The sequence below is a fragment of the Bufo gargarizans genome, chromosome 1, assembly GCF_014858855.1.
Source record: "Bufo gargarizans isolate SCDJY-AF-19 chromosome 1, ASM1485885v1, whole genome shotgun sequence".
Taxonomy (NCBI): domain Eukaryota; kingdom Metazoa; phylum Chordata; class Amphibia; order Anura; family Bufonidae; genus Bufo; species Bufo gargarizans.
Genome location: NC_058080.1, coordinates 535,335,394 through 535,358,818, shown reverse-complemented (window position 1 = coordinate 535,358,818; position 23,425 = coordinate 535,335,394). Strand labels below are relative to the sequence as shown.

Genomic DNA, 23,425 nt, shown 5'->3' with positions numbered 1-23,425 from the left:
CTTGCGGAAAAAACGGAAAATTGGAACGCAATCGCAGACAAAACTGACTGCAATTGCGTGCCTACTTGTGCGGTTTTCCTGCAATTCACACGCCTTATAGTGGTAAACACATCTGCTTTTGGGTGAGAGTAGATGGCCTCTGAGGACTTTTTTTTTTCTCCTGTGTGGTCAGCTTACCCCTATGGAAGTTGCAGAGCGACTTATGATTAACTCTATATATTCTTTGATTTAGAGACCACCTCCTGTGCTTGATGCTTTGGGAAGAGTCATTTCAGAGTCTCCTCCTGACCAATTTGAAGCAAGGTACCAAACCTGATAGTTCCAGATATATAAAAAATTCTATCTATCTATCTAATCTCAATATGTGTGTGTTTGTGTTTTTATGTGTGTCATGCATTTTTCTTCTATTTGTTATCAGGTTTCCGCAGCTAAAAACTTTGTTTCAAATTTTCTTTTCTTTTAGGTGTGGAGTAGCTCTAGCAATGAACCAGCTGGCTCAGTATCTAGACAGTTCCCAAATTAAGCCACTCTTCCTGTTCTTTGTTCCTGATGCCCTTAATGATCGACACCCCGATGTGAGAAAATGTATGCTGGACGCTGCGTTGTCTGCACTCAACACACATGGAAAGGTGCGGCAGACATCGTGGACTGGTGCTTCTCGTGCACCTCTACAGTTGCTGATAGTATTTTAGTCAAGTCTCTGATAGTCCCATGCCTGAATTAGCTGTTAAATGATACCATCTTTGTTTTTCAGGATAGCGTTGGCTCTTTATTGCCCGTGTTTGAGGAGTTTTTGAAAAACGCTCCAAATGATGCCTGCTATGATGCCGTCAGACAAAGCGTTGTCATTCTTATGGGTTCACTGGCAAAGCACTTGGACAAAAGTGATCCTAAAGTTAAGCCAATTGTGGCCAAACTAATAGCTGCACTCTCTACTCCTTCACAACAGGTATGTGTGTGTGTGTGTATATATATATATATATATATATATATATATATATATATAATTTATTTTTAACCAATTTTAGTATAATGTGGTTTTCGGTCTGTTATAGTCTTGACCTGGTCATGTCCTCTCACAGGTTCAGGAATCTGTAGCCAGCTGTCTGCCACCTCTAGTACCAGCTATCAAGGAGGACGCTGGTAGTATGATCCAGAACCTTATGACCCTTCTTCTAGAGTCTGATAAATATGCAGAACGTAAAGGCGCGGCTTATGGTCTTGCGGGGCTAGTAAAGGGATTAGGTATTCTTTCCCTGAAGCAGCAGGAAATGATGACCACCCTAACGGAGGCTATTCAAGATAAAAAGAACTTCCGGCGTCGGGAGGGTAGGAAATGGAAATTTTTTTATATAGATTTTTTTTTACAAGACTAAATCTAAATGCAAAAGTTTTAAATATTGGCGATTTTCTTTCCCAGGGGCGTTGTTTGCCTTTGAGATGCTCTGCAGTATGCTTGGTAAACTATTTGAGCCATATGTGGTTCATGTGTTGCCTCATCTCCTCCTGTGCTTTGGTGATGGAAACCAGTATGTGCGAGAGGTAAGAGTTTTATGACACATGAATATATGAAATATTGTTTTTGGTATCATTATTAAACCCTGAAGTACCGGGCCATTTTTTTATTTCGCATTTTCGTTTTAGCTTTTGGATGGTAGACAAGATAAAATGTTTAAAATTTTCGTTACTTTTCCGGAGGCAAGTTGTATTTTGTTTATTTTTTTTATTTACCATATTATGATCTGGAAAATGGGAGAGAAAAAAATTGTGAGGTGAAAAAAATATACTCATAGTTCCACATTTTTTTGGGGGTTTTGTTATTACAGAGTTTACTATTCACTAACCCTGGGTTCAGACCTGAGCGTTTTACAGCGCGTTCCTACGTGCTGTAAAACGCACAACAGGCAAGAACCAATGATTCCCTATGGGAATGGTTCTCACCTGGGCGTTTTACAGCGCGTACGATCGCGCTGTAAAACGCCCGACGCTCAAACAAGTGCTTGAGCTTTTTTTTGGGCGTTTGTCGCGCGTTCCCGCACATAGATATTCGGGAACGCGCGACAATGTGTGCACGGCTGTCTCTGTATGCGCGCTTGTAAACGCCCGTACAAGCGCGCATACAGAGCGCTCCTTTCGGAACGCTCAGGTGTGAAAGCAGGGTAAAAGTCACAACGATATGACTTCAACACCCAGAACGTTTTTTCCCATCGACAGAGCTTTGTCAGGGTTTTCTTTCTGCAGGGCGAACTGTAGTTTTTATTGGTACATTTTGGAACATGTACGTCCGTTGGATCACTTTGTATTCCATTTTTTTGTGGGGGGAAAAGATGACAAAAAATAATTTTCTCCGATTGTGTTTCCCATACCCTGCAATAGAATACTACTGCAGTCTGTGACAGGCTGCCTGTCAGGCCTCGGGCACAGTTTTTTAGGCAGCTCGCTATGACAAAGCTGGAAACCTTCACAAGGCCCCAGGCTGTCATTGCAAATTATCAGAGCCCTTTTTAAGGCTAGGTATACACGACGACATTTGTCGCACCAATGTCGCGCGACAATTTTTATAATGGAAGTCTATGGTGTCGCAATCCATTCAAGATGGATTTTTCTGCGACTGTCGCTTCGCATGCTGCAGTGCGACACCATAGACTTCCATTATAAAATTTGTCGCGCAACAAATGTTGCAGTGTAGTTGTGCCCTATCATGCGACAAATGTCGTCGTGTAGACCTAGCCTAATACAGCAGGCACCCGCCAGCAGTGATCTGCATCAGAGATTAACGTCGGTCCTGGTCATGGAACCCCTCAGATGCCAGTGTTGGTAGCAACCATGACCTGTCTTCACTACATTTAGCAGTGAATTTCATTGTGACAGATTCCCTTTTAAATTTGATTATTTATTTTATTTTATTTTAGGCTGCTGATGAATGTGCTAAGGCAGTGATGAGTAATCTCAGTGCCCACGGTGTAAAGCTTGTATTACCGTCACTCCTGGTGGCTCTTGAGGAAGAATCCTGGAGAACCAAAGCTGGTAATTTTATACTTGTCATTTTAGGTAGTTATGACTGAGCCAAAATCTGTGGGATTTCCATGACCATCTGCCACTGTGTTATTTTTGTACGTCAAATGCATGAATCATTGCGAGCTGAACTGTTTAGTCCTGATGGTGCTCTTTTCTCTTGTTTGCTTTAAGGATCAATTGAGTTATTAGGAGCAATGGCATACTGTGCTCCAAAGCAGTTGTCATCTTGTCTTCCAAATATTGTGCCCAAACTCACTGAAGTGCTCACAGATTCTCATGTAAAGGTGCAGAAAGCGGGTCAACAAGCCTTGCGCCAGATTGGCTCAGTAGTTCGTAACCCAGAAATTCTAGGTGAGAGGAGTGATTTCTTTTTTTTAATGAAGAAAATTTTATTAATTCAAGGGAAGTTTATTTTTTGTCATATTTTTAACCGCTGTGATGTTTTCTGTTTCAGCAATCTGTCCAGTATTGTTGGATGCACTTACAGATCCCTCAAGAATGACACACAAGTGCCTGCAAACCTTGCTTGATACAAAATTTGTACATTTTATTGATGCTCCTTCTTTAGCCTTGATTATGCCCATAGTCCAGCGGGCATTCCAGGATCGCTCTACAGATACTAGGAAAATGGCTGCCCAGATTATTGGAAACATGTACTCGCTTACTGATCAGAAGGTAGTATTGTATTTCATGTTATCAGAAATGGTGGCCTATAATGTAATACATTTATTTTTAATTTGTATGAAATATACTCACCAGCTTTATCTTATGTATTGCACACTAGTACGGGCAAAGCTCTATCTCCTAACCTGTCTAGTTTCCGTAGTATTTGCCTTTTCTGGTTACGTCATGACCTGTGTGTACTATAAATCTATTACCTATAGGTGTTCAACAATGCGCAGAAAATGAAGGTGTTTGATCTGTAAAAAGCTTGTTTATATTTGTTATAGTCATGATGATTTATGTAATGCACAATAGACATTGATGTCATTTCTTTCATTCAGGACCTGGCTCCTTACCTCCCAAGTGTCGTACCTGGACTTAAGGCTTCTTTGATCGACCCTGTTCCTGAAGTAAGTCCCATGGTCCTCTTGATTTCTCTTTATAGAATGATTTGGTAGATTCATAAACACTTTACTGATACTGTTTTACGGTGGATTCTGGGATACGGGAATACGTAGGCTTGAACAGTGGCTAAGTGAATACATGATTTGCTGAATAATAGCAGTTATAAAAGGCATATACAGCAGTTATATAAAGTTGTATAAAGTATAGAAACAGTCGCTTAGCTCGGCTCAAGTTTACCCTCTCTGATAATCAAGGAGTATTTATTAACCCTTAGTAATGGTCACAGAATATTCCAGAATGTTGCTTAACAGGTGTGTGCGTTGAAGCTTCTGTCTAAGCTAGAAGTTTAGAAGTAGTAGAAACAAAAAGAGCAAAAATGAATCCTTCCATCCAGATACTAAATGTGTTCCCACTGTTTAGGTTCGAACTGTGGCTGCTAAGGCATTGGGTGCAATGGTGAAGGGAACAGGGGAATCCTGCTTCCAGGATTTGTTGCCTTGGCTGATGGACACTTTAGCATCTGACTACAGCTCGGTGGATCGTTCTGGTGCAGCTCAAGGTAAGAATTGTGGTATACCATAAAGTGTATAATATAAAAGGCTATGAAAAGCTTTCTAATAGTGAAATCATTGGGTTCAGTTTAAAGGGTAACTAAAGCAAATGACGGCACACAAGTGAATAAAGCATTAGTGAGTGTAGTATGTGATTATTGTAGATGATTATGATTTCATTTCAAGTTGAGCTCATTAAAAAAATAAAAAAAAGCTAAATGTTAAAAAGAGCGCTATCTCTGTATTTCAGGTCTTTCAGAAGTGATGGCCGGTTTAGGTGTTGAGAAACTTGACAAACTGATGCCTGAAATTGTATCGACAGCTAGCAAAGTAGACATTGCTCCCCATGTCCGAGATGGTTATATTATGATGTTTATTTATCTGCCTATTACTTTTGGTGACAAATTCACCCCATACGTTGGGCCCATCATACCCTGTATTCTAAAGGTAAGATGTCTCCTGTGCTGTAAGGATGCAGACATAATGAGCATGTGTGTGCATATTTGCACAATTTTGGGACACTTTGTCTTTTCTAAGCTAAAAATTCTCATTGCAGGCCCTGGCTGATGAAAATGAGTTTGTACGTGACACAGCTCTGCGCGCGGGTCAAAGAGTAATCAGCATGTATGCAGAGACAGCTATCGCTCTCTTCCTGCCGCAGTTGGAGCAGGGCCTGTTTGATGATCTGTGGAGAATAAGGTAAATGTCTGTGCGGAATCCTAAATGATCAGACAATGCAGTTGTATCTTATATTGTCTCATATTGGGATTGGAATATCTTGTGTTCTTTTTCATCATCAGGTTTAGCTCTGTTCAACTTCTCGGTGACCTTCTATTTCACATATCTGGTGTGACTGGAAAAATGACTACAGAAACTGCCTCTGAAGATGACAACTTTGGGACAGCTCAGTCCACAAAGGTAAATTTAGGTAGTTTTGTGCCATGGCACTTCCGTGTCCTAAGTGATAAGTTTTTATATTACATTTTCAGTCCCCTTCCTAATTAAAGCCAATTTTTTTTTAAGGCAATCATTTCGGCCCTTGGAGGCGAAAGGAGAAACCGTGTCCTTGCTGGATTGTACATGGGACGCTCGGATACACAGCTAGTTGTTCGTCAGGCTTCTTTGCACGTTTGGAAGATTGTTGTTTCAAACACACCACGCACACTCCGAGAAATTCTGCCTACTCTCTTCACATTACTGCTAGGATTTCTAGCCAGCACTTGTGCAGACAAGAGAACGGTGAGCACCTTTAAGGATCTCTGCCCTTATAAAGGTTTTTTTGAAGTTTTTAAACTTATGACCTATACTAGGTCATCAGTATCTGGTCGGTGGGAGTCTGACACCAGGCACCCCCGCCAACCAGTTGTTTGTGAAGGCAGTGGTGCTTGCAGTAGCACCGCGGCCTTCTCACAGCTTTTCCTAGGCCATGTGACATCCCGTTTATAGGTCACATGTCCTAGGCACAGCTCAGCCCCATAGAAGTGAATGGGGCAGAGATGCAATACCAAGCAGAGCCTCTATCAAATGGGTGGCACTGTGCTTGGTGAGCAGAGAGAAGGCCGTGGTGCCACTGACATTGGCGGTGCCTTCTAAAGCAGCTGATCGGCAGGTTCCTGGTTGTTGGACCCCACGGCTCAGATACTGATAGGTCATGAATTCAAAAATCTCGAAAACCCCTTTAACAATAGAATCTGCATAATGTATATGATGTGCTTAATTAAGAATTTGTTTTTTCTGTCTTAGATTGCAGCCAGAACACTTGGAGACCTTGCCCGAAAACTTGGGGAGAAAATACTTCCAGAGATAATTCCAATTTTGGAAGATGGTCTTAAATCTGACAAGAGTGATGAAAGGCAGGGTGTATGTATAGGCTTAAGCGAGATAATGAAATCAACAAGCAGGGATGCGGTGAGTTACAGAACAAAGATTTTCTGCAACTTATTTTTACTATTAGTGTGTTATGGAGGCTGTGAGTTTCTTAGGCTTTCCTTGTACCCTTAGTGTTTTACTCTCCCACTTCTTACAGGTGCTCTTTTTCTCGGAGTCCCTTTTCCCAACTGTGAGAAAAGCATTATGTGATCCCCTTGAGGAAGTCAGAGAGGCTGCAGCCAAAACGTTTGAGCAGTTACACTCTACCATTGGTCACCAAGCCCTGGAGGACATTCTGCCATATTTACTGGATCAATTGGTAAACCAAATGAAAATAAGTTAGCCAATGTAGCCCAGCCCCATACAACCTAAGGCTGGTATAGCTTTGAGCATTTTTTTTTTTTTTTTTCATGTTTTTACATTATTGCATTTTCTCCAATTTAGGAAAATGAAGAAATGTCAGACTTTGCCTTGGATGGACTTAAGCAGGTTATGGCAGTGAAGAGTCGTGTTGTACTTCCCTACCTTGTTCCCAAGGTGGGTTGCTTAAAACATTTGGTATAAGTGACAGATAACATGCTTATGTTGCCTCGGTGGCTCCTATTACAGTTTTTTCTTTTTCTTTTCGTAGCTAACAAGTCCCCCAGTGAACACTCGTGTGCTTGCGTTCCTTTCAGCAGTGGCAGGTGATGCTTTGACCAGGCATCTGAATGTCATCCTTCCTGCTGTCATGTCAGCATTGAAAGCGCAACTAGGAAAAGAGAACCAGCAAGTGGTAAGTAGGGTGATTAGCTATGCTGTGTCATAGGTGGATAGTACTGTCCTTGGCTTTGCCCCAGGGAGCCTGGCTACTGGCATTGTCAAGGTGTCCATATACCTTAGATGGCTGTCCTCCCAGCCCTGAGGATGCATATCTTCTCAGTGGGGAGAGGATTATAAGCTGCTGCCAAACACCTCAGTTGTCATCTTATCTTCCATGGAAATGATGGATCCAGACATTGGGCGCACTACCCTACAAATAAGTCAATTCTTTTGTCTGGGCACCTTTTAGTTCTACATTTATTTTTTTCAGTTTTTTTTATCCATTCGGACATTTATACCTTTTTTGTTTTAGGACCGTTAATGCTTATAGTGTGAAATTATACATTTTAGTAATTTTGTTATATTTGTAATTCTTTTCAATCTTTATTGTTTATAACTATATTGTGAACTAGGAACTGGCAAACTGTCAAGCTGTCATCCTGTCTGTGGAAGATGATGTGGGTCAGAGGATCGTAATTGATGATTTACTGGAAGCCACTCGCAGCTCTGATGTTGGAATGCGTCAAGCAGCTGTTATTATACTCAATATCTACTGCGCAAAAACCAAGGCGGACTACTCGGCACATCTCAGGAGCTTGATTTCTGGACTCATGCGGTTGTTTAATGACGCTAACAGTGTAGTTCTGAATGAAAGCTGGGATGCGCTAAATGCTATAACTAAAGTGAGTAGAAGAACCTCTTTATGTGCATGAGTAGCAAAGCAGACTGTTTTTTTATTTTACTGTTACTCCTTTTCTCTGTAGAAATTAGATGCTGGAAGCCAGTTGTCACTGATTGATGACCTCTATAGAGATATTCGCATGGTGGGAAACGATGCCAAAGGAGAGAATGTGCCTGGATTCTGTATCCCAAAAAAGGTACAAGAATAGCCATCTGGTTGTAACAAAAGCCAATACCAACGTGTTCTGAAATGAGATCTCAAACTTCTTTGTGTTGTTTTAGGGGGTAACATCAATTCTGCCAGTGCTAAGAGAAGGTGTTCTTACTGGGAACCCAGATCAGAAAGAAGAGGCCACCAAGGCATTGGGCTTGGTTATTAAATTGACATCTGCACAAGCTTTGCAGCCTTCTGTGATTGGAATCACTGGACCTTTAATCCGTATTTTGGGAGATCGTTTCAGCTGGAGCGTGAAAGTGGCTCTTTTGGAAACCCTGAGTCTTCTTCTAGCTAAAGTAATATTTACCATAAAAAATACCGTTTGTTAACAATCGTTTGAGTGTGTGTATATGCGTGTGTATGCATGTGTGACGTCCTACTGCAGCACAAATGCATATGGGTTTTATTCCCCTAGGTACAACCAGAAGAGACAGGTTAACAAGCTTAATTAAAAAAACTAAATTAATCAATCACTTGCCTGGTTCCACCCATAAAACCCCGAAACCAGTGAAGGCTCCCTGTATTTTTTTTCTCTTAGGTTCAGAAGAGACAGATGTCGTATCCTGGAGGGATATAGAACTTTCCAAGCTGTATACAGAGAGCGTTCTCTGTCCCTCAGCTTGAAGGTGTACTAAGATGGTGCTTTTCCATGGGTGGTAATCCACCGCACATCTTTTACACAGGGCATGTCCCTTGCCGCACTGCGCTATCACTAACCTCCTCCTCGGTGTATGAGGCGCCATAGTTTGTGCACACATGCCAGACTGAGAGCGGGCATTACCCAGCAAGTGCAGGGATGCTGGTTCATGCGCTGTTTGGCTGTGGGGAGCCAGGACTAATAGAGCATGCATGAAGGCCTGGCATGGAAGCCCAGTGGCCATGTGACAGGAAGTGTGCAGTAAATCTTTCCGGAAGATTCAAGCTGTAGGCGTGCTCTGCCAGACCGCTCAACCCTCTGCCTGTCAGAGTAAGTATGGCTTGCTGGCCTGTGATGGCTTATCTGAAGTCTTATTGCCCTGCGGTCCTGACTGTCTGCTGGAGGTACTTCACAGAGGTTAACCCTTTGCAAGGTGCTGTTATCTGCCTCCTTACTGAGCCTATCTGCTGGAATTGAAGGATCTGTCCTGACAATATTATACGGCTGCTTAATGGTCTTAGAGACATGGGTAACTGTCTGGTTCTTCGAACAATGCCTCGATCCCTTCCAATGGTGGCTTTCCAGTGCTATGTCCAGATCCTGTTGGAGAAGAACGGGCATCAGTTCATCTGTTAGATGTAAGAAGAGCTATCTTGTGTTATCTAGAGAAGACGGAACAGTTTAGATTGGCAGAGAATCTGTTTGTACAGCATCATGGTCCAAATAAGAGTAACAGAGCGAGCAAGGCCACTCTTGCCAGATGGATACACAGTACTGTAGAAAGATGGAAGGAAATTCAGTGTCGCCTTAACATCAAGATGCACTCAACCAGATCAACTGCAACTTCATGGGCAGAGCTGGCGCAGCTGTCCCTTCACCAGATCTGCTTGGCAGCAACCTGTTCCTCGAATTCCACCACCTTCATGAAACATTATCAACTGGATCTGATACAGGTAGAGGGCTCTACTTTTGGCAAAACAGTGCTGGAGTTAGCATCTTCTATACCCCCTCCCCCCCATTAATATTTTTTTGCTTTTCAAATCCCATATGTATTTGTGCTGCCGTAGGACGTCCAGGAAAGTGAAAATTTACCCACCTGAAATTTTCGTTTCCTGTAGTCCTTAGGCAGCACATCTTTCCCTCCCTTATTAATTACATATTTTGCTTCATTGTAATACAAGGAGGCTTCACTGGTGTCGGGGTTTTATGGGTGGACCTAGCAAGTGATTGGTTGATTTAATTTAGTTTTTTAATTAAGCTTGTTAATCTGTCTCTTCTGGTTGTACCTAGGGAAATAAAACCCATATGTATTTGTGCTACCGTAGGACTACAGGGTAAATTTTCACATATATATAAAATTTCTCTTTTTTTACTTTTCTTAGGTTGGCATTGCATTAAAACCTTTCTTGCCACAACTGCAAACCACTTTTACCAAAGCTCTACAAGACTCAAATCGTGCTGTACGGCTCAAGGCAGCAGACGCCCTGGGCAAACTTATTGTTATCCATACAAAGGTTGACCCTCTCTTCACAGAACTGCTGAACATCATTCGTTTATGTGAAGACTCTGGTGTAAGGTAACTATTTGACAGTTGGGCAGTGATTATTCCTATGAACGTCTGCTCATTAGCTGCATTTACACGCAGCAACTACTGAGGGCTGTATGGGGTAGCAATCATTACTACAGTCTTTCGTCCCGTGCAGTTTCCTTGTTTATTGACAGCACATCCCTCTTTACACAGGACAATGTACTGACTACAAACAAGGATTTTATGTGCGGCATAAGAGCTGTATTTGTCAGGTGATCAGCAGTACTCGATTCTTGAAGCATGCTTAAAAGGGCCTTTAGGTTTTTGTATTTAGATCCTGGTGTCTTTACAGTAGTGTACATGAAACAATGGGGTCATAGCTTTGTATGTGTACTAAACTAGATGTGTTGTTTTCAGAGAGACCATGCTTCAAGCTGTACGTTTCATTATCCAAGGAGCTGGAGGAAAGATGGATGCAGCAATACGGAAAAGCTATGTGACCATGTTAATAGGGATGTTGGGACATGATGAGGTAGAGTAGTTATTTTAAATGTATGCATAGTTGTGGTATTATTATAGAATTTAGGGACTACAAAGTTATCTCTTGTCATTTTTTTTCTTTGTCAGGATGCTACACGCATGGCATCTGCTGGCTGCCTTGGAGAAATTAGTGCGTATCTTCCAGAAGAAGAACTTTCTGCACTTCTGCAGCAGCACCTTCTGGGTTTGTAGACCTTTCCATCATAATTGTAATGTTCACATGTAGTACCGTAGCAGTATAATCTAAACTGAGTTTTAAATCTGTGTAAAATTTTTCCCTGCTTTTTGTTAAAGGGGTTGTGTCACGTCATCAAATGGCATTTATCATGTAGAGAAAGTTAATGCAAAGCGCTTAGTAAGGTATTGTGATTCTCCTTGTTGCCTCCTTTGCTGGCTTGATTTTTTATTTTTATTTTTCCATCACATTATACACTGCTTATTTCTAGGGGTTATGAATCGGTGGCCATGCTTGAACACTATAGGAAAAATCTCCAGTCTCTCCTGTCCGTGGGAGTGCATATAGGCACGCACGTGCAGCAGCTCCTGTCCCAGCCACCTCGTATCTGCACTGCAGCGGTGGTCAGTAACCCCAGGATATGAGCAGTGTATAATGCGATGGAAAAATGAATCAGGCCAACAAAGGAGGCAATATGGGCAATCACAATTAGCTGACTTGAGACAACCCCTTTTAAGATAATGTCTCTATTAGCGACTACATCAGTTTTGTGCTGTGGAGAGCAGTAGCTAAATGCTGTATATCACATCAGGGGTTAGATGGCTAAAACAATTATTATATGTATGGAACTCTTCACTTGTCTGCTGTTTGTAGCTACAATGAAATTCTGTAGTAAAGACGAGGTTCTCTTTCTATATACAGCTGATTTTACTGGAATTGACTGGATGGTTAGGCATGGGCGAAGCATGGCTCTTTCTGTGGCCATAAACGTTGCAGCAAAAAAATTATGCACACCAAAATTCAGCAGTAACGTTGAGTCTATGGTCCACAGCAACGCAACAGCTGATAGGGTAAGACAAATATTTCTAATATTTGATTGTAGTCTGTGCTGCTAGAAACAGAAGCAAGTGCACATCATATGATGATCATTTTTGTTTCTTGTAGATTCCTATTGCTGTAAGTGGAATACGAGGAATTGGTTATCTTATAAAATATTACATTGAGGCTGAAAATGGAAACCTTCCCGCTAAACTGGTAACCTTGTTAGTAAAGGTACGTATAAGAAGCAACTGTCCATATAAATACTTATCACACTTAAAGGGGATACCCACCTTAATCACAAATAACGCCCCATGTTGGAGAAAGTTTGTAATATACTTACTGTTCCAAAGTTGCATGGATCAGCCTTTCCGAAAACCTGGTCAAGTGGCGCTTCTCTTCTGAAAACCCAGCTTCGACTGGCATTATCATCTTTACCAGGTTTCCAGCTGGGCTATCAATGGGACATTATTTCTGCTTCTGGGCTAGTACTATTCCTTTCTTCAGCGCATGCAAATGAAAGCTGTATTTTTAAAAGAAGCGCATAACATGACTAGGTCCCGGACCTGGTCCCCAAATCAACATAACTTCTGAACAGTAAGTATATTACACATTTTCTCCTACAGGGGTGTTAAAGGGGGTTTCCAAGACTTTTTTTATACTGGTGACTTATCCTTTGGATCGGTGGGGGTCCGACATGCCAGCCAGCTGTTCGAGAGGGCATCGGCAGTTGCGTTGCAGCCTTTTCGCAGCTTGATCTAGGCCATGTGACTGATGAAGTGAATGGGGCTGATCTGCGATACCAAGCACAGCTGCTATACTATATACGGCGCTGTGCTTGATAAGCAGAGAGATGGCCGCTGCACTATTGCAGGCGCTGGTGCCTTCTCAAGCAACTGATCAGCGGGATCGCGGGTTTGGGAGCCCCACCAATCAGCTAATCCAGAGGATGGCTAATCATTGTAGTCTCTCAGAAAAAAAAAACTTTAATTTTAATTAAAGTGGGTTTTGCTGGACCTGCTGGCTCCCGGGAAACCATTTAATATTTTCTTATTGTCTTCAAATGTGTAAAGCTTTCACTGTATGCAAGATATTCTACATTTTTTAAAAGGGGATTTTTAAGGGAATGATTAAGTTTGTTATAGTAAAAGGTCTGGACTAGAGATGAGCAAATAATTTCATCTCATCAGTAGGGCTTCTTCACCTGTCGCCAAGTAGAGCGCTCGGCTATATCCAGAACTCCCATAGAAATGAATGGAGCGACCGACCGCTCTGGTTATTTTAGGGGAGCAGCAAGGGGCCTTCAGGGGGTATGGGGGCCCCATTCTCATAATTGGTGGTGGTCCCAGTGGTATGCTCCCCCACCGATCTGATAGTTAGATTCACTCACCTCTAGTCTGGACATTTAAAAGTTACTTCAGTTTTTCAGGTTTTGAGTATATATTTGTCTCTGGAAATGCTCATCTGAAAGATGTCCATAAAGGGGTTAAAGTAGTGGTCTTTAAGGATGTACACCTCCTTTCTTAAACTGACACCTGAGCAATATTGTATGAGAGAATCACAGATTACTTGCTGTCAGACCGTGATGCACTAAGCAGGCCTGTTCTCTTTTGCTACTCACCCGCTTTGTTGCATAGCCCAATAAGCAATGGTCTGGTCCTCCATTTTACCTCAGAATCTGAGGACTTCATAGCAACCAAACAGAATCCACTTTCTAGAACTCCTTTCTCTATTCCTGTAAGTCATGATTCCGACAGGTGTATTTTCTGTCCATGTGCACAACAGACGGCACACAGACCCCCTACAAGTCATTAGTGCGGTTTACAATGGTGCAGTGCATGCATTGTTCTGGTCCATTTGGAGAAACTCAGGGCATGCGCTAATCTAGTCCGTGTCATCTCACTGGACATGGACCAGAGACCATTAGAGACAATTGTCTTCAGTGGACACCAAATTTCATGTCCTACACGGACATATGGACCTCACTTTGTTTAAAAAATGGTCAATGTGTTACTGTTGCAGCATGGACAATAATACATCTGAATCCGGCCTGAATAACCCAGAGGACCACCTCTGCATAACAGGAGTAATGAAATGCAGTTTTTGGTTTCCTATATTTATTACAGACACTATTCCTCAATTTGCATAATTTTGGAGCAGTAAGCCCATTTCTTATTTGATACTTAACTAACTGAATTACTGTCGGGTTTATATTTTTCCCTACAGTGTCTCCAGAATCCGTCAAGCGATATTAAGTTGATAGCAGAAAAGATGATCTGGTGGGCAAACAAAGACCACTTGCCTCCACTAGACCCACTAACTATTAAGCCAATTCTCAAAGTGCTACTAGACAACACAAAAGACAAAAACACAAGTGTGCGGGCATACAGTGACCAGGCCATAGTCAACCTTTTGAAGATGAGACTAGGCAACAACATCTTTCAGGTATGTATCCACTTGAAGGGTTACTTAGATTCTGCTGTTTAAAGGTTTACCTGACCTCAGTATTTTCTTCCACAGCTGTAATATAATGTATAATATAGCAAGATGTAACCAAATAGATATTCTGTCTGGTGGTGATTTAAATTTTTTATATATATATATATATATATATATATATATTATATATATATATATATATATATATATATATATATATATATATATATACATACATACATACAGTGTATATCAGAGGCGTATCTATCGCGAGGCAAACAAGGCATTTGCCTGGGGCGGCAAAATGCCTTGTTTGCCTACACAAATACTTGCCGATCGATCCGATCCTTCACTATGCCGCTGCGAGCGGCAGCATCGCCGGCGCCGCATAGTGAAGGAGTGACTTATCACTTATCTCCTCCCGACCCCAGCTGTTTTCCTACCTGGCCTTGCTACCCACGTCACTTCTAGTAGTGACGTGGGAGGTGCGTCTCTTCCCTCCGCTCCTGACTGGGTTTGTTGGCGCAGGCCCCGTAGCAGAATATTCCGGCCCAGTGCGCAGTAGGGGGCGTAGTAGCAGAAAATTCCGGCTCCTACTGCGCCTGCGCCGAGTCGCCTTATTTGCGCATGCGCAGTGGGTCAAAATATTCAAAATACAAGCGGCAGCCACAGCCGGCCGGGAAAAGTCTGCCCAGACCGGCTCCCTCCTCACACAGACAGTTGGCCACTTTGCCTGACTGACTCCTGGCCTACGTACCCTGCGAGGAGTGTCCAGACCAGGACCAGATCCTGAGGTCCAGGCAGAGGAACAAACAGGAGTGAGTGAGAGTGAGACAAGAGAGTTAAAAAGCAAATACTGCACGTTCACAGTGAGAGTGAGACTCATAAATAAAGGTGGTATGATGTCAGACTGTCTATAGTGGCCCTGGCCTCTCCTTGAGGCTGCCCCATACAGACTGTATGGCCTGGGGCAGCCTCGAGGAGAGGCCAGGGCCACTATAGACAGTCTGACATCATACCACCTTTATTTATGACACAGACACAGTGCACTATTTGCTTGTGGCAGCCGGGCAGCCCCCAATCCCCCATACAGTTTAGTGTCTCCTTGTGGCTGCCCCCGGCCCCCCATACAGTATAATGTCTCCCCCCAATGCCATACAGTATGTATAATGTCTCCTTGTGGCTGCCCCCGCCCCCCATACAGTATAACGTCTCCTTGTGGCTGCCCCAGTGCCCCATATAGTATAACGTCTCGTTGAGGCTGCCCCCATACGGTATAACGTCTCCTTGTGGCTGCCCCATACAGTATAACGTCTCCTTGAGGCTGCCCCATACAGTATAACGTCTCCTTGAGGCTGCCCCATACAGTATAACGTCCCCTTGTGTTTTTTCTTTTAAACTGGTATTTCTTGCGATATATATATCGTTATCGTGATAAATTTCTTAATATTGTTATGCAAAACAGGAAAGGGTGGAGCCTAAAGAGGAAGGGGTGGGGTTTACAGAGGAAGGGGTTTGGCCGTGACAGGAAGGGGTGGGTCAAATTTATATTAGGGGGGTGCCCGAGTTTAGTCTCGCCTAGGGCAGCACAAAACCAAGATACACCACTGGTGTATATGTGTATGTGTGTGTGTGTATTCTAAGTGATAGCCCACCCTAAGCATAGACCATCACTAGCTGATCAGTCGGGGTCCGGCACCCTGCACACCGATCAGCTGTTCTGTGTGGTGCTGGAACTGCACAGCACCATCAACATTATAGTGGACCTTGTCAATGCAGTGCTACCCACACTGAAGTCAGTGGCACCAGTACACCACAGCAGTACTGGAGTGCTGTCCACTACAATTACGATGTTCTGTAGCTCCGGTGACAGGGCTACACAGCACAGCTGATCAGCAGAGGTGCAGGGGGTTGGACCCTGCCAATCAGCTAGAGATGTCCTATCCTGAGGATATTCCATCACTTCAAAAAGTTTTAGACAATCCCTTTAAGCGTTTAAAGTTGTCAATACATTCTATAACTATGTTGTAAGTTTTGAAAGCCAAGAAACAAACCGTATCTGTGAATAAGCACACACAGTTATCCTCCTAAAGTTTTCTAAATTTGAATTTCTTTGCTTTTAAAGAGCATCTGTCAGCTGATTTGCACCTATGAAACCGTCTAACCTGTTGTATGTGTGCTTGGCAGCTGAAGGCATTTGTGCTGGTCCCATGTTTATATGTGTGTCCATTGCTGGAAAAAAATAATAATATATATATATATTTGCAAATGAGCCTCTAGGAGCAACGGGGGCGTTGCCATTACACCTAGAGGCTCCTCTTTCTCTGCAGCTGCCTCACCCTCTCCACTTTGATTGATAGGGCCAGGCATAGTGTCGTTTTCACAAGCTCCTGGTCCTGCCCGATCAATGCGCTCCAATAGTACACCACCAGTCGTTATCTCCCTTCCTCCTGTGCCGTGATGCATGTTGAATGTTAGAAAAGGGTTAAAGGGGATTTCTGAGATAAATAAAAATCTCAAAGAAGTTCTCGAATAGTCTAAAAAAGTTGATGTTCTACTTGCTCCTTTCTTCAGCGCTGTTCTCTGTGGTGTTGGTCCGGTCCTCCTGCTGCCTTTTTACTAATTGCAGAGGTGATGTGTCGGTATTCAGCACATGACTGCTGCAACCAATCACTGTCCTCAGCAGTCGGAGGGCATTGATTGGCTGCCACGGTAACGTACAACACCTGCTCATCACTGATCATGTCATTGATGCTTCTTGGTTGTGATTGCTGCTGAGCGCCCTGAGGCAGCAATAGCACATTCAACATCTATTCAAGATGATTATGCGTTATAAATCTGGCCAGAAGTAAGTTAGGAAAGCAATTTAGGGAATGTATTAAAGGGGTATTCCCATCTCAGACAATGGGGGCATATCGCGGGCACCTGCACCTATATCGAGAACGGAGCGGGGAGCGCTGTGTCTGGAGGACCCCACCACCAAGCTCCATCCACCACCAAGCGCTATTCCCGCCTCTCCCATAGAAGTGAATGGGAGCGTGCCGCGTATGCGCGATGCATGCTCCCATTCATTTCTATGGAGCAGAAGGCAATAGCCGAGCCAGCGCTCGGCTATTTTCGGCGGCCCCAAAGAAATGACTGGAGGGTGGCTGCTCCTTCACTTTCGAGGCTCTGTTCTCGATATACGCGCGGGTCCCAGCGGTGGGACCCGCACCTATAAGACAATGGGGGCATATCCTAGCTATATGCCCCTATTGTCTGAGGTGAGAAAACTCCTTTAATTGTCTTAAAAAGTTCAAATAAACTATATACAACATTTAATTTCAGCATATAATGAGAGGTACAGTTTAGGCTGCTTTCCGTTTGCGAGATCCGTTCAGGGCTCTCACAAGCCGTCCAAAACGGACCAGTTTTGCTCTAATGCATTCTGAATGGAAAAGGATCTGCTCAGAATGCATTCTGCTTTGGAGGCGGACATAAAACCGCAGCTTGCAGCATTTTGGTGTCCGTCTGACAAAACTGAGCCAAACTTATCCGTCCTGACACACAATGCAAGTCAATGGGGACGGATCCATTTTCTATGACGCAATCTGGCACAATAGAAAACTGATCCGTCCTCCATTGACTTTCAATAGTGTTCAAGACGGATCCGTCTTGGCTATGTTACAGATAACACAAACGGATCCGTTCTGAACAGATGCAGACGGTTGTATTATCTGAATGGATCCATCCATGACGGATCTGCACCAAACGCGAGTGTGAAAGTAGCCTTAAAGAGGACTGGTCAGCAGGTCCAACCCAATTAGTTCCGGCAGACTGCTTGGTTGGTTTGATCCTGGCGATATCTTTCTAGCTAAAATCTGTCTGCTGTTAATGAGATGTTAGTTTGCATCAATATGCCAAATAGCGCATCAGTGCCCTGAGGGGCGAGCACTAGCACCAGCACCTCGGTGTGCCTCAGCTCTTCTGCTTTCCCAACTGACTAGACCAGGCATCCTCATTGAGCTCCTGTAATCCAGCGCATGCTCTGTAGATTTAATAGTCGGCACATGTGCAGTACATCTTCTTTTGGTTTCCCTGCTGCTGAAATTATCACATTCTATTGAATGGAAGCAGCGCTGCAGCAACCAGCCCTGGCCACTACACTGTAGTTCTGCCTGTTTACTGTATCAGAGCTACAACAAAGCCGCTTCCACCAGCACCACCACCGATCTGATATTGATGACCTGTCCTAAGTTCAGTGCCGGAGGACACCTTTTAATAAATTCGAAATGTAAGGCATCTTGAACCTAGATCAGAGAGCCAGAAGAAGTGCCAAATTCATCACCGAGGGACATTTATCAAGACTGGCTTTCCCATACACCAGCCTTGATCCCTGTGCTTCAGATTAAGATGCTCCTGGCAGTTTGTATGCCAGAAACTGAAGTGTGCATCCGCTATGGGATGACTTAGACGTCAGCTATAACTTATGACAATTTCTGGCATAAGTTGTAGTAAATTCCCCTCCTGCCAAGCACTGCCCCTTTTCTCAACACTTTAGAAAAGTGGACTGCAAAATATGTACAGTCGTGTAAATGTACCCTTAAACTGAGCTCTGTATGTACACAACAGATATATTTATTAATGTGTTTTTTCCCCCCCAGGATATAACAAAGATACTGGACACTGCTAGCTTAGAGATGCTGAATGAAAGCAACCGGAGATCTCTGAAGAAGCTTGCAGCGCAGCCCGACTCCACCGAACAGATAGATGAAACTATCCTGACGTGAATATTGGCTGCATCAGCACTTCCGCTCTGAACATCTACTTGATATTAAATGCACTGATTATGTAGTGCACAGAAACTATTGGCTCCCCAATGAACTAAATGAAGTTTAAATTGCTGTTATCTTGTATTCCCTTCAAAGAGTTGTTAAAATACACTTAAAATCTGTCATGAAACATAATGTGTGATAAGAAAATTGGTATTGGCTATGGCAAAATATAGTAATGGACTTTTTGTGAGTGAGATGGAGATTGTCATGAACGCTGGACCACATGCCCTGGCAGGGAGACCCTAATTTTCCATATCTAGATAGATTCAGAGACCGGGGGGGATTTATAATTTTATTTGCACGAGAATGCCGGTAGGAAATGCCCCACACAAATTGTTAAAAAAAAAGTGCAGATTTATTCCAATAGGGCATATTCCAATAGGGCAGTTGCATATATTCTCTATTTAAAGGGATTCTGTCACCTCTTTTTACCTTAGAGATGCGGACATGCACGGCTAGATCGCCGCTAGCATGTCCGCAATATACCTGTCCTATATCTCTGAGTGGTTTTATATATATGTAAATCAGCCTGGTAAGGAGCCCAAGGGGCTGCACTAACCGTTCTGCACCCCAGCCATGCCCCCTGTGAAGGAGCCCAGCACCGCCTGTATCCAGGAATCTCCATGCTCACAAAGTCAGATCGCCGTAATCTCGCGGTGCGCGGGCTCGCTCTCCTTACCAGGCTGATTTACAGATAGATATATCTATCTATCTAATAAATTTTTACACTCAATAAAACCACCCAGAGATATGGGACAGGTATATTGCAGACATGCTAGCGGCGATCTAGCCGTGCATGTCCGCATCTCTATAGGGTAAAAAGTGGTGACAGAATCCCTTTAAAGATGTGCCAAATGTATCGATCAGTGTACCACGTTTGCTAATTTTTTTTGAAAATTATGGGAACACTGAAAAACTAACCTCAAAAATGTAACTCATGATAAATTCCCTCCTATGAATTTGATCTGGAAACAGCAAAATATGGTCATGTTTGTAAAATGCGGCCCCGTTGTGTTCCTTCAGGTTTTGAGATCCGGCACAGGATCTCAAAACCTTAATAAAACCCTTCCATTTCATTTTGTCCGGATCCGGTTGTATTAAATAAAAACTGAACAAACCGGATCAGACATGAAAATCATTGCAAGGCCTCATGCACACAAACGTATGTATTTTGCGGTCCACAAAAAAATACGGATGACATATGTGTGCATTCCGTGTTTTGCGGAATGGAACAGCTGGCCCCTAATAGAACAGTCCTATCCTTGTAGGTAATGTGGACAATAATAGGACATGTTCTATTTTTTTCGGTACGGAAACGGAATGCACACGGAGTAACTTTTTTTTTGTAGACTTATTGAAATGAATAGTTCCGTATACGGTCCACACACACACACAAACGGTATGGACATAAAAAGAAAATGCATTCGTGTGCATGCTTTTTTTCATTACCGAAAAGACCAGATCCTGTACCATTGACACTAATAAAAAAAATAATATGAAAAACTGAAACACACAAAGATGGTTGGTTTTTCGCTATGGTTGCTAGGAGCTGTTGTGGATTCCTCAGTTTTTTTTGTTCACTTGTGTAAAACAAATACATCAAAAACTGATGACCATAAGAACTTAAAGGGGTTATCCGAGTCTCTTAAACAGATTACCAATCCTCTTAAAGTGAATAGGGCTGAGCTGCGCCTAGGCTACGTGTCCCATGGTTGTGGTGCCACTGGGGTAAGCAGCAAGAAGACCACAATGCTTACAGGTGCGCCGGGGCCTTCTTAAACAGCTGATCGGCGTGGGTACTGGGTGTCAGACCCCTACTGATCAGATGTTGATGACCTATCCAGAGGATAGGTCGTCAGTTCCAAAGAGTCAGATAACCCCTTTAAGGGTGCATTTACACAACCGTGCCGTGTGCGTTCCGAATTTTACTGAATGCACAGGGCTGGTGATATATAGAAACTGCCTATTCTTGTCTGTGGGGCCGCGGAACAGAACAACGGATGCGAACAGCACACGGTGTGCTATCTGCATCTTTTGCGACCCAATTGAAATGAATGGATCAGCAGGATGGGGATGCAGACCCAGTCATACAGTTGTGTGAATGAGCCATTTCAGAAAACACTGAAGCAAAATGGAGCCAGAACTGTCTTTTTTTCCACTGCCAAAACTGAGACTCGTTTAAAATTGTGTGCAGGAACCCTTAAAGGGGTTGTCTGAGAATACTGAAGATTTAACTGATGCCTGCAGCCGGACTCCACTGTGGAAAGAATCCTGCTTACCTGCTCCCTGCCTTTCTGGTCCTGTGCACTGGCTCTCATGTGTCCATCTTCCAGTCTGCAGCTTGTTTACTTCCTCCGCAGCATGGGCATGGTCACCTGCTCTGCTGCAGCTTTGTGGTGATGTGCCCGCAAGAGACACATCACTGCTAAAGCTAGTTTTTGGCTACAGCGGACCATGCCGGTGAGGAAGTCAACAAACGGTGGACTGTGGAAGATGTGGACACATGGGAGCCAGTGTGCAGGACCGAAGCAGGTAAGTATTCTTTCCACAGCGGAGGCAGGCATCAGTTAGAACTTCAGTATTCTCAGACAACTCATTGAATTATCACTTCAGACACAAACTAAACTAGGTTATGATGAGTGCAGACTATAAGTGAGTAGGTGGTATGACAAAGATTGGCAGAATATCCAATACCCCAGGGCAATGCATCGGGCATAACGTTTACTTTTAGCGTTCTGTTAATCTCCAACCTTTGGCTCTACATCTGTTGCAGAATTACAACTCCTAACGTGTGGCTGTCATGGAATGCAAGGAGTTGTAGTCTTGCCACAGGTTGGAGCTGTAAATATAGAATTGCAGAGCAGATCACAATATTTCAAAATCGTTGATGGATTTGATGTTTTTTATGTTCAAGCAAATATGTTTAAATGATTACATTCAGAATAAATAAAAAATCCATACCGTCTACTAATTTAGCATGCTTATGGCAAATAGTGTGCTAGTCTACGTATTTTATTCACTTCACTTAGGCTGCTTTCACACTAGCGTTCGTCGGTCCGCTCGTGAGCTCCGTTTGAAGGAGCTCACGAGCGGACCCGAACGCAGCCGTCCAGCCCTGATGCAGTCTGAATGGAGCGGATCCGCTCAGACTGCATCAGTCTGGCGGCGTTCAGCCTCCGCTCCGCTCGCCTCCGCACGGACAGGCGGACAGCTGAACGCTGCTTGCAGCGTTCGGGTGTCCGCCTGGCCGTGCGGAGGCGTGCGGATCCGTGCAGATCCGTCCAGACTTACAATGTAAGTCAATGGGGACGGATCCGTTTGAAGATGCCACAATGTGGCTCAATCTTCAAGCGGATCCGTCCCCCATTGACTTTACATTGAAAGTCTGGACGGATCCGTCCGAGGCTATTTTCACACTTAGCTTTTTTTAAGCTAATATAATGCAGACGGATCCGTTCTGAATGGAGCCTCCGTCTGCATTATTATGAGCGGATCCGTTCAGAACGGATCCGCCCGAACGCTAGTGTGAAAGTAGCCTTAAATATGACTTTGGATTTTTATGTTCTGTTAGGTGGTCTCTAAAATGCTCTGTAAGACTCCTTCACACACAGTTCTTTTAGCATTTTTAACTGTTTGAAAAACAAAACATGAAACAAAACTACAACTTCCACCATGTCCTGCTGTAGGCAGTCTGGGCATGCTGGGGGTTGTAGTTTTGAAACAGCTGGAGAGCCTCAGGTTGGCCTTGCCTGCTTTAGAGAATGCTATTGTTAAAAACAATGCAGAAAAAAAACTATATAATTATAATAATTTGAGCATTCTGTGTTTTGGAAGAATACTATAAACTCCAAAAAAATCAATAAGACAAAATTAAATGTATGTAAACTTTAATTTGCTATATATGGCCTTTAGAGGGGTTGGCCACCTTTTTTCCATTTTTGGCAAATCCCCCTCCTGGCCAAACTTGAAAAAGGCAAGCATACTTGCTCCCTGCTCCCCACCGCTTGGCTGCCTTGCTCAGGTCCCCATCACTGGCCTCAGTGGTGTCCTGTTTCCCTTGCATCAGGTCAATTGGTCACGTGATACAAGGGGGGCAGGTCAAAGCAGATGTGTACAGCGGGGAACCTGAGCAAATAAGGTGGGACCAAGCAGGGAGCATGTAAGTATGTTTCCCCATTGCAGTTCTGGCCAGGAGGGGGATTTGCCAACCACGCCCCAAATGTGACAATTCCCTTTTAAAGGTTATATAGCAAAAGGTCTGCATACAC

At 43.4% G+C, this 23,425-nt stretch overlaps 1 protein-coding gene across 2 annotated transcripts in view; it reads left to right on the top strand.

Annotated features, from left to right (window-relative positions):
• Nucleotides 1-19,486, top strand: part of GCN1 (GCN1 activator of EIF2AK4) — a 78,666-nt gene extending 59,180 nt beyond the window's left edge. Inside the window, exons 31-58 of one of the 2 annotated variants that reach the window (XM_044275420.1) lie at nt 233-303; nt 464-629; nt 755-949; nt 1,083-1,329; nt 1,421-1,542; nt 2,913-3,027; nt 3,190-3,369; nt 3,473-3,693; nt 4,023-4,091; nt 4,507-4,645; nt 4,888-5,084; nt 5,194-5,336; nt 5,438-5,555; nt 5,661-5,876; nt 6,381-6,545; nt 6,664-6,825; nt 6,951-7,043; nt 7,138-7,281; nt 7,721-7,990; nt 8,072-8,185; nt 8,271-8,501; nt 10,225-10,418; nt 10,788-10,902; nt 10,998-11,094; nt 11,788-11,936; nt 12,031-12,138; nt 14,131-14,349; nt 18,987-19,486. In XM_044275420.1, the coding sequence (XP_044131355.1) occupies nt 233-303; nt 464-629; nt 755-949; nt 1,083-1,329; nt 1,421-1,542; nt 2,913-3,027; nt 3,190-3,369; nt 3,473-3,693; nt 4,023-4,091; nt 4,507-4,645; nt 4,888-5,084; nt 5,194-5,336; nt 5,438-5,555; nt 5,661-5,876; nt 6,381-6,545; nt 6,664-6,825; nt 6,951-7,043; nt 7,138-7,281; nt 7,721-7,990; nt 8,072-8,185; nt 8,271-8,501; nt 10,225-10,418; nt 10,788-10,902; nt 10,998-11,094; nt 11,788-11,936; nt 12,031-12,138; nt 14,131-14,349; nt 18,987-19,112 (4,386 nt within the window). In that variant the 3' untranslated portion in view covers nt 19,113-19,486. Of the gene's footprint in view, nt 1-232; nt 304-463; nt 630-754; nt 950-1,082; nt 1,330-1,420; nt 1,543-2,912; nt 3,028-3,189; nt 3,370-3,472; nt 3,694-4,022; nt 4,092-4,506; nt 4,646-4,887; nt 5,085-5,193; nt 5,337-5,437; nt 5,556-5,660; nt 5,877-6,380; nt 6,546-6,663; nt 6,826-6,950; nt 7,044-7,137; nt 7,282-7,720; nt 7,991-8,071; nt 8,186-8,268; nt 8,502-10,224; nt 10,419-10,787; nt 10,903-10,997; nt 11,095-11,787; nt 11,937-12,030; nt 12,139-14,130; nt 14,350-18,986 lie in introns of those variants that run through there. The other variant, XM_044275421.1, reaches the window with a different exon arrangement.
• Nucleotides 19,487-23,425: the final 3,939 nt, after the last annotated feature.